Source organism: Zootermopsis nevadensis, unplaced genomic scaffold, assembly GCF_977971745.1.
Source record: "Zootermopsis nevadensis isolate Lab colony 2312 unplaced genomic scaffold, Znev_1.0 Znev_ptg000022l, whole genome shotgun sequence".
In the NCBI taxonomy this organism is placed as follows: Eukaryota; Metazoa; Arthropoda; class Insecta; order Blattodea; family Termopsidae; genus Zootermopsis; species Zootermopsis nevadensis.
In genome coordinates, this window is record NW_028259154.1 from 17,171,630 (window position 1) to 17,182,880 (window position 11,251).

The window sequence follows — 11,251 nt, forward strand, 5'->3', positions numbered from 1 at the left end:
CGGGTTATATGGTCGATAACTATTAGTCAAACTATTTTGAATTATTCACTGATCACCTATGAAAGGAATTAGTACTAAATACTAGAAAGTCATGGCAGAAGACATTTCTGATGATTACTATTTGGAACTGTCTGCTACACCTGTTCGTTTTGAATCTGTTAGCAAGGTTACGAATGTATTTTTTGACGATTCTAATAAACAGGCAAGAAAATTGTAAACATATTATATTGAGCGTAATATGAAAATTCGAAATGAGGTTAGGTATATTAATCTAGTGATGTAATTTTTTTTTTAGGTATTTGCAGTCCGCTCAGGTGGTGTTACAGGAGTAATTGTCAAGGGTCCAACAGACCAGATTACAACTAGTTTTCGCATGGAAGATAAGGGCCCCGTCCTTTCAATCAAGTTTTCGCCTGACCAACATGTTCTGGCAATTCAAAGGACCAAGACTTCAGTGGTTGTTATATTTATTATGCTTTGTTTAGAGACAATCTGTAGAGAAGAAATCACATTATATTCATTTCTCCCTTCACAGATGTATTATGTGGGTGACTGACACTCAGCCACAGCTGGAAAAGCAATTAGTAACAAGTGTGTAGTGCCATGTAGTTCAGTAGATGTCTACTGATGTTGATAAGTACTTGCTGCCTCAATTGTCAGGATGTCCCAATGACAAGAGGCAGCAAGTACCTCTGAAACGTCTGTACACTTTAACCAGACTACATGGCATTACAACTCAGAAGATAGCCATATTTATACTTGCCATGATGAGAACCTTAAATCCTACAATTGGGAACAGCCTCATGGTGATGGGAATGATATCTGGTATTTCCTATTTATCTGTATCTTTCCATTAACTCCTTTCAATCCTATCACAGATTATCTTGACAAGTTGTTCTGCCATCCCTAATCCTGTAGGGAATAGCTCTGCATAATGACAGGATATATCCAAGTTACAGTGGTGTAGCTAGTGAATTTTTAAGTAGCATAGCTTCACTTTACATCTTCCATTTTTAATTTGAAATTTAATGAATTATAAATTGTTTCTTGAAAGTGTAATGTGTGATTAAAGAATGGTTCCAACTATATATTAATTTTCTGGGGTGATGAAACCTCACTGTAAGTAGCTGATTTGCCATTGCAGTCTCCATCTTAGGATAAACCTATCAACACAGCCACCCTAGTTCAGATGTTAACAATTCTTTACCATCAAGTTTTGCGGGATTCTTATATTCATTCTGGTAGGTCTGGAAGTGTATACAGTTCAGTGAGAGCCAACATTTAGAAACAAAGCGCTTGAAAAGCTGACATTTTTATGCTGGATATCTGATTAATAGAACATCCCCTGCATCTTTCTGAATACTGGGCTCACATAGGTTTACACATACTTCAGATCCTCCAATTAGAATTCTACAGAGCCATATGTACAGAATTATAAAAGTGAGGATCAGTCAGATGTCTGCGATTTTGCCCAGAAGGTGGAGATTGTAGTACTTCTCGAATATCAACAACTAGCCAACCATATGGTCTTTATATTCCCCAAAAAAGTATCCAACTGTTTGTTAAAGTTAATATACTATGTAAATACACAGGTGAAATAGGAAAGATCAGTGTCATGTAAATGCTGTATCACAGCCTAGAAATTAAACATGGTTTTGTTGTCAACTTGGTTCATGATGAAAAATAGTAACCTGTGTCAGAAGACTTAGCTATTGTCAGTATTTGGCACTACCTGTTGTGGGAAACTGTTCAGTGTAGTGTAGAATGTAAAATTAAAAACTAGGTCGTCCTATCAATGAAAAATTTAGAGGTGTATGACAATTGCAGTAACAAATTAAACCTGATATTGAAAGATTAATCAAGAAAAAGCAATGTTATATATTTTAAGGATATTATAGAATATGTGAACCTGCTTGCAATAGTAAGTTAGTAGTATTTTCAGTAAAATGTCCTTAATTATAATGCAGTTGCTGGCTGGCAAGTAAAAGGGGAAGGGTAAATGTGGCCCCTGGTCTTGACAATTTGAAAACACCTTGTTATGCTTCAACTAAATAACTGCTAGATGGATTTTGATTAAATTTGGTATGGATGTTATTACATAGGAGGTTACCCTAAAGTCTTCCTTTTTAATTTTCTACAATCAGGTAATATTAGCATGACAGATGCATGAACTTGAAGTGGTGCCATGTAGTACAGGGTAATATCATGAAAAAGGTAATACACCTTAACAAAATACTGAACACTGGTACAAAAAAAATTTGTGTAATGCTTAACAACATGATGGCTGCATGAAACAATAATAAAAAAAAATAACGACCAGGATTTGATCCATGGACCATCTGTACACAAGTCCAACACATTACCACAGAGCTAACTCATATTTGCTTATGACTTTTTGGATTTAAATTACTTACAGAAGACATTAAGAACACATGGCTGGTAAAGTTAGAAATTAAAGTTAAGTAAAACAAAAAATTGCTTTTTTCATGAATACGTTTTCGTTAAAATTAACAGCTAAGATACATTTCAGCCTTCTTGTAGGCTACACATTTCATCCACTGATTAGTTTATTTGTGGAAACTGTTAGTTATTCTGGCATGGGTTACATCTTCTCAGTTTTGTTTTGTACAGTGGGTAATTCCTAGCATGTCAATTGCTGTTTTGTATTTTCAGGAATTTGTCAATTTTACCACGGATGGAGAAGGGTTGGATTCAGTTGAGTATTCTCAAAGTTGTAAAGGCAAGAACACTGTGATTCTTGGTTTTGTCTGGACACATAACAATGAAATTGTGTTTGTGACAGATCATGGTGTGGAGCTATTCCAGGTATAGTAGTCCTCCAGAAGGCAAGTATGTAGGCATACTGTGGCAAGATGAGAGAAAGAGTATTTAACTTATGCACTACATTTATTCCATAATTAACATACATGATTTCCTAAAAGTTTGTGATCAGAAACTTGGTGTTACATGATTTACTTGGGTTTTCTGCAAACTGCAATATTTTCTCCTCCCACTCCAAAAATTATACTCTGTACTAAAGGTAGCATATATATTAATATAAACTCTATGAGTTTATCAGACTTCATCAATTTCATATCATATTTCTGATAAATGGTATACATATAAGATCTGAAGGAAGCAAAATATCAGTCGTGAAACTTTCAGACAAATACTTTAATTTGAAGCATCAGTCTCCATCATATTTCTTTGATATGGCATAGTTTGCTGCCTATCATATTCACGTAGCTGCATGTGATGCAAACAAAACTATTCTCACCAAGCCATGCTGAATATAATGTCTGCCTGCTGTCTCGTCATGATCACATTTTATGTCTGTTACCATCCCTATTAGACTTGGTGCCTCTCATACATAAGAATGGATGCATGAAATATACAGGGATATTCTTCTCTTTGAATTCTACAGTGAAATATGATGGTGGGTGAATTATGTGATGAAATGTGGTAATTGATTTAAAATATGCTTATTGTACTTGGCACAAGGTTTTATGAGCAGTATTTAACTTTCACCATCCACAGTTATTAATATGGATGGAACTAAATAAACATAGGTCCAGTCAGTCACTTATTGTGGTCTCTAAAGCTATTTTGATACCAGAAATAATCTTTTCACTACTGCCTTGATTGCTCAAATGGATAATCTTGCCTCTCTGGCAAATGGTGGTAAATAACACTTATGTAAGCAGTGGGTGAAAGTAAATTAGAATTCAGTTGTGTATAATATAATTGGAAGAACTCAAGGTTAATGGCCACTTAGGAGTGACAGGCATAGAGTTAGAAGATACTATTAAAATTAATCTTAGAGAAATAGTCTGTGATATGAAGTGATCTGAACTGGCTCATGAGAGTGACCAGCAATATACAATTTTACTACAGTAATACACATTTGGATTCCAGAAAAGCAGGGAATTTCTTGACATGCTGAATAATATTAACAGCTCAATGTAAATCAAGTACCATGGAGTCAATCAGGTAGTACAGTACATGGGCTTTCACATTTTTCAGCAGTCACAGAAAAATATTCAGTTAACCTGCAGATTTACCATTAACTGTTATTTGGTTTCAGATATACAAAGAAATTGTAATGTGGTGTATGTATCATTACTTTTAGGTGGTTCCTGAGAAGCACTGCCTGAAGGCCCTTAAGTCCCATAGCCTGAGTGTCAATTGGTTTGTGTTCTGCCCTCAGAACTGTCTTTTATTGCTTTCCTCAGGGACTCTTGGTAACCAGATGCAACCACTGTATTTCAAACCTGGAAATATTATTAAGCTTACAAAATTTGAGAGTGAGTGGATAGTTTAATTACTCATGTGTGTTAATATTATTTTTTTTTTTACCATTTATGGGAATAGGGGATTAAAACCCTCATACTAAAATGCTGCTGGCTCCAGTTTACAGTTTAGTGGTATGTTGCTGTGAATCATGGCTAACTGACTGCATGTAAGCTGTGACACAGCCAGAAAAGATTAAAATTAAATGTAAAGGAGAGAAAAGTGAAGTAAAGTAAAGTAAAGTTTCCACAGTACGTAAGCAACACATCAAGAAGGTGCAGAGGGCATGGAGGGCCAGTATAATTTGCTCCTGTTGCTCTGCCCTTTAAGAAATTTCTCTTACTATCTATCTGATAGGTTAGATGGGCTCTGGATCCTTTCTGGATTGATGGCAAATAGATAAGTACCTTCCTTTACTGGGAATAAAATCCAAGCTGTCCAGACTACAGTCACTTTGTGTATTAAAAGTTAATAGTGAAACTAAATGATTGCAGATATCCCCATATGTTCTCTTATCAGCATTATAATTTTTTAGTTGGCACTCTGATATAAAGGTAGGGAGATGAAAGGAATAATTTGGGGAGTTTTAACAAGCCATGAATATGTTTGGTAAATGAAAAACACCTGTAGTGTCTTTAAGAGAAATCATCTAAGCTTATTACAGCCAGTGAAAATGGTCGAGAAATGTTACTCTATAGTACTAAGCTTAACAAACCTTAGTAGCTTGTACAATGTAACATTCAAGAAACAGTTGTTGACCTCAGAGGTAAAAGTATTAACTCAGTATCACATGACTTTTTGGTAGAGGGAGCTGCCATTCTATACTGTTATTCCAAATGAAAGTGGAGGCTGAATTATCACATGTTAAATTTATGGTTTTTGATTTACTGCTTTGTACTGCTAAATATATATATAAGGATTTATTGTAATAATTACTAGAAAAAAAGGATAATATCAGTTGTTGAATTTACATTTGATGTAAAAAAGAAGTCCAGGTGGTATCAAATAAACATGGTAAGTTCAGTTACATACATCTTTTAACATATTGATACTTAATTATACTTAGGATGTATTAGCATAAATTATAAGAAAATCAGTTCTGTAATCAGTAATGAAGGCTATTTAGTGCACCACAAATATAATTTGCTCATGCATTTTGTAGTTGAACTGGGAGTTGTTCCAAAGCCTGCCAAGTTATGTTTGCTGGAAAGAGATGTGACCCTGGCAACACTATATGGATCCCCTAGCATTGTGGTATTGCGACACCAGCCACGTGGAGTTACTGGGCAAGGAGCAGAAATTGTCATTTATACTATACAGAAGTAATTATCCATAATTATATTGATGTATACTAGTGGTCAAAAGTGTTACTGATCCTGGCTTTATGTGCTGTTTAGTGACCATTAAGCAGTTTAACTGAGGTAATAATGACAGGAATAAATGTCAGTAAAATATGACCTCCATATACATAATTTATAATAATTTTACTTTACAGGATGCTTACAGCTAAAATGAGCCACATTCTGAGGTTAGATATGAGTGGCCGATTTGCAATAAATGTAATTGATAACCTCATTGTAGTACATCATCAGGCTTCAAAGGTATACTAACTACATTTTTTTATTCTCTATTTGAAAATAGTACTGAAGGTTTTAGTAAAAGGATGTATCAGTGTGTTTTGTTTATTAGACTTCAATGCTCTTCGATATCAACATGGCAGGCGAATCTGATGGATTTGTGACATATCACCAGCCTATAGTTGGCATGCAACCTATCAAACCATTCAGCTTGCGTTTACCTATGGCAACAGGCAGTCAGATGCTGGGAGAGCCAGCACACATCAGTTGTGAACTTTGTATCCTTGGCTGATATTATTCAGTGTGAAAGTGTCGTTTAAAATACAAATTACATTGCTAAGTGTATGTATCTGAGTTATTCATGTCCATTAACCTAGCATGTCTGGGAAACACTGATATACATAAAAGATATAATACCTGAAGACTTGTATAAAATGGAAGTGATGCTAGAATAAGGAGGATCAAATTTCATAAAGAAGTTAATAAGAGTGGAAGGGTGTACTATATTTGAGTTCCAAATATACTCTTTGAAAATATTTCCATTGTGGTCTCATACTCATATAAAATTCAGTTAGAAACTGATTCACACCCTTCATCTTATCACTGTTTTTGCTGAAGTCTTGTGGTGGAAGTGAGCAATAAACTTTCATAATACAGAGTAACATAGAAGTTTACTTCACCTCTGCTTCACTCAATGACATCCCCTTTGTACATTCATTTTATGCACATTGAACAAAGACTACATATAAATTTATATGCAGCGTAAGTCCATTGGTACAATGATTTATAAAATGAAGCAAATGCTCACTTTATAAAGAAGTCATGTTTTAAAGAAATGCATCCCCCCCGCCTTATGTTGCCTTGAACAATGTCGACTTAGAGTTGGTCTTATCCCTGTTTCTGTATCTTCATCATCACTAGAAGAACATGCGGGTAGAGATTTTGTACCATTTATGGTTACTGATTCATGAAAAGTTTTCTGCAGTGTGTCATATATGTACTGTGTAGAGAAAAGTCAGTTTGAATGTACCTTAACTATATGCAGATTCTCCCAATTGGGTTGTTTTCCAGCCAAATATTGTGATCGATGCAAAGATTGGTTGTCTGTGGTAATTAATATTGTTTATAATACACTAATAATATTATCAGTATTACCTGACTACAGTAATTTGGGATGGCAAATGAAGTTAGCTTGTCACCTTTACATGAGTGTTTCTTCTTTCTGTCCTACAATCAATTCTGTTTATCCAGATCAAGCGAATTAAACATTAATGTAGTCAGTTGTGATTCAATGTTAATTATATTTATATGTAAATGAGTATGTTAACCATATCAGTTAATAAAATATAACAGTACTGTTGTTCATCTTTCATCTATATATAGGATTTTTCATTCTGATGAGTGGTCTTTCTTGGATCAGCTGTTTTGATTTTACTGATCATGTCAGAAAACAAAATTAAAATAGTACAAAACACTAAGAGGCAATCTATCAATCTGTTTGCATGAAAGTGAATGGTAGATCATGTAGCAGCGTAATACAAGTGAATGTTTTCAGCAGTAAATTGGAATTTTAATCCTTGCAATGACACTATCACAGAAGATGTTTAAATTCATTATTTTCTTTGTATGCATCTTTTGGGTCTTAAAAGGGGATGCAGTTTTATCAGTACCTTTGAAAGAAGCTAAGAGAATAGCAGTTTCATTCTAAATTACTTCGTTTTACAGGTATGTTGGTCTTAGGTTGCATCCATTAGTTAATCTCATCCAAGATAAATGCTTGTTGGTGGATTTCCTGCTCCAGAGGAAGGACTCTAAGCCTGTTATCATTCAGGTACAGTCTTGATTTGTTTCATTATCTTAAATAATGAGTTAATCTTACAGGTAGAACCATGATGATAATGATCATATGGTTTTCTTTCCAGTTTAAGCATTAGTGAAAAAATGCCAAAGCTGTAGTTAAATGAGAGTTCAACACCACTAAAGGTAAAACTCACTATTGGACATGATCTTGACATGTTTCCTTCCTACTCTTTTCCAATTCACTTTTACACATTTTAACAATCATTATCAAAATTAGCCTTGAAAGAAGAGATAAGAGTAAAGTTTGTTTGAATGAATAAAGGTGAGCAATAGAATATAAGGAATATTTTGTAGTCTAAAATTATCCCTTCAGATTGTGTTTCTCACTTGAACCATATCCAGAAATACATATTGGTAACATAACAGGAAAGTGCTTACTCTTGCAGGTTCTTCAGAAAATTTTAGAACCATCAGAAAAAAATCTAAGTCACATAGTGGCCATTGCAGAACTGTTTGACCATCTCAATGATGTATATAGAAGTTTCTTGGAAGTTGAAATGCAGAGTCAGGTGAGCTTAATTTGATTGAACCTATACTGTTATTGAATATAAACATGGGTGGGTTTAAGAAGAACATATTTGAATGTGAGAAATATCTTAATAAATCCCAAGTTCAAGCTGGTGAACCAGACTGGTTGTTTATGTCTTTGCAGATGGGAACACCTGCATCAAGTGGACTGAGTGTTTCTCCAGCTCGCCCTTCAGCTCCTGTATTACCAAAGGCCCCAGTTGTAATAGATCAGTCAGACATGTACACTAACGTATTTTCTCGATTTGCAGACCGTCATACAAAAGATGGTGACGTGGTTGGTATGTTCACTCAGTTTTCAAATGAACTCTGCATACTTTATACCTTCATGTAGCACTCTTTACACTATATAATTCATCTTCTGTCATCCATTCAAATGTTTAGAGTTTAATTCTAGAGACTCTGAAAGGTTAAAATGTGCAGAAACAGTTAATTATTTCCATAATTTTCGTAGATTGAATATTTTTAACTTTGAAAGCTTTATGGAACCGTTCTTTAATTTGTGCCTGCTTAGCAGGATTTGGACATACGTAGACAATTATCATTGGGTCACCTCCTGTGTTAAAAAAGGATTACACAGAAAGTACTTGTAAAAAAGTACTCGAGTATGAACTATGTCATTTAGTAAATGTTTCAACCTGCCTTCAATAAAACCAAAAGTGTCCATTCTTGTTGTTATTAAGTTTATATTTACCCTGTACTTGTTTCCTTCTTTCCTAGGTGGAGGAAAGTTTGTAGTATGGGTTCTACTGGAATATATCCGGTCACTCACAGACTTCCATATACCAGTTCAGCATTATCTGCATGAATTGGTTATCAACTCCCTAGTTCAACATAAAGCTTATTATCAACTGCACCAGTTGCTTCAGTACCACGTTGTGTCTGACTCCAAGCCATTGGTCAGTACATTTCTTAGAAGTAATAAGACCTTGCATATAAGGTGATCCCACTCTGCTGCATTATTGCACTACACATTGCAATGGTGTTGCTATAATAGCATCATGTTTTCTAAATGTTGGACAAAGTCACTATTGGACAATCTATACTATTCTGCGCATGATGTCCAAAATTATCATATACTCTACATCATTTCAGGCATGCCTACTTTTATCACTGGAAAATCTATACCCAGCTGCACATCAGCTGGCACTTGACATGTTAAAACGTTTGTCTACAGCCAATGAGGAGATCATAGAAGTTCTGCTTTCCAAGCAACAAATTCTGCCAGCACTCAGGTACCTAAAATTGTTATTTTGACATTTGCTGCCCATTTATGCAAATTTTATTGTTAATTTTGGATTATAATAGTTTGGGAGTGACACAGGCATGCCAAATGTGCAAACATAAATCATCTTACGATAGGCAGTAACCCATCTTAGATTTGAATAAGGGACCTATGAACATATTCTAGAGCATTGGTGTTTCTTACTGTACAGAAAATTAGTATGGGTATTATTATCTTTAGTATAAATATAAATCCGTGTGCATTCATTTATGATAGGTTTGTGCGCAGCGTTGGAGTTGTGGATCAGGTCTCAGCACGAAAATTTTTGGAAGCAGCAAAGTCTATGGGAGATTCAGCCATATTCTATGCTGTTTTCAAATTTTTTGAACAGAGGAACCAACGTCTCAAAGGCAGTACTGCATTTAGCAAAGGTGAATAACTGTAAAGCAATTTCTTGGGATTAATTGGGACTAAATATAATGGTAGAAAACTATTCTTTTCCTTTCAACAGTATCAAAGGTAAGATCAGTAATACAAGGCATTTATTGTGCATAAGCCACAATTATTTACTTAAGCTTGAATGTTAATAGGATTTAAATTTATAACAAACTACTAAGCATACCAGAAGGAAATAAATATATTTGCTTGAAAAGGGATAAACAGTCATCAGGGAGAAGTTTAACTAGTCTTTAAAATTGAAGAGAAAAATAAGTTTCCATGAGTTTTAAGTCCTCCATTATTCAGACCACTGCATATTTGGTTACATAATGAGTTATAATTTCAGAACCAGTGGTAACTATATATACAAATGCTTTAAAAATGACAAATTCTGCATTTTACCCACAGAAATATTCTCAGAACAAACAGCATTTCCCAACTAATCTTTGTAATGAAGTTTGAGGTAGGGACTGAATGTTTATGTATTAATTACATGAGCTCTGGCTTCAAATGGTTAAAGAATGGTTGTATTAACATTTGATTTTGTTCATTCTAGGTGAACACTGTGAGACGTATGTGCAGTATTACCAGACACTGTTCAATAATAATGATAACAATGCAGCTTGTAACATTTTAGAGAACTAAGAGAATTCAACAGAATGAAAGAACTTTAATTTGATAGGAAAGAATGTATGTAAATTCTTTTCTTAAATAAAACGCGGTTTCATTCCTTTGTCTGTGTCCTTATTTCCATCTGTTCATAGAGCAAGATGCTATCCGGTGGATGCCTTTCTCCAGAAAAGATAACGTGCTACCACAATCTAATTGGAGGTTCCATCCATATTCAAAAATGTTTTCCATAAAGGCACATAGCTGCTAAAAATGGTGTTCTCCCAACATTTAAGAACATTATTTCACACCAATGTCACATGCTGGGAAGTTCACCTTTCATTTCTGTAGATTTTCAAGTTTCTATACATATATGTTGCTTTAAAAACATTTTGGGAGTATTATTTCACTTCCTCCATCAGGGAATGTAACCAGTTGATATATACTTACAGATAGATATACAGATATACTTCAAGGATAACCCCTGGCCTATGAAAAACAATGGGAAAAGTAAACTTCCACTTGTGAAAGTTATCCTAATTATACATATTGTTCTGCCCTTACTGAAATTCAATTTTATTAGTGGGGGAGACTTAATCCAAAACCTATGGATTTGGTACAACAATACAAGTTTTCCAAAAATAACTAATATTTTTATAACACATGAAACTGTATCTCCTCCACAGGCTATTTTGTTCATTGACAACAGAATTAAATAAAACTA

The 11,251-nt window shown here is 34.5% G+C and overlaps 1 protein-coding gene across 1 annotated transcript; it reads left to right on the forward strand.

Annotated features, from left to right (window-relative positions):
* Positions 1 to 62: 62 nt before the first annotated feature.
* Bulli (regulator of MON1-CCZ1 complex protein bulli) lies at positions 63 to 10,651 on the forward strand. The gene is made up of 15 exons (XM_022062476.2): positions 63 to 202; positions 296 to 457; positions 2,674 to 2,826; positions 4,130 to 4,304; positions 5,453 to 5,612; positions 5,786 to 5,891; positions 5,980 to 6,145; positions 6,913 to 6,976; positions 7,593 to 7,698; positions 8,114 to 8,236; positions 8,380 to 8,536; positions 8,976 to 9,154; positions 9,351 to 9,490; positions 9,757 to 9,911; positions 10,475 to 10,651. The coding sequence occupies exons 1-15, from the start codon at positions 92 to 94 to the stop codon at positions 10,561 to 10,563; spliced, it is 2,046 nt and encodes a 681-aa protein (XP_021918168.1). The 5' UTR covers positions 63 to 91; the 3' UTR covers positions 10,564 to 10,651.
* The last annotated feature ends 600 nt before the right edge of the window (positions 10,652 to 11,251 follow it).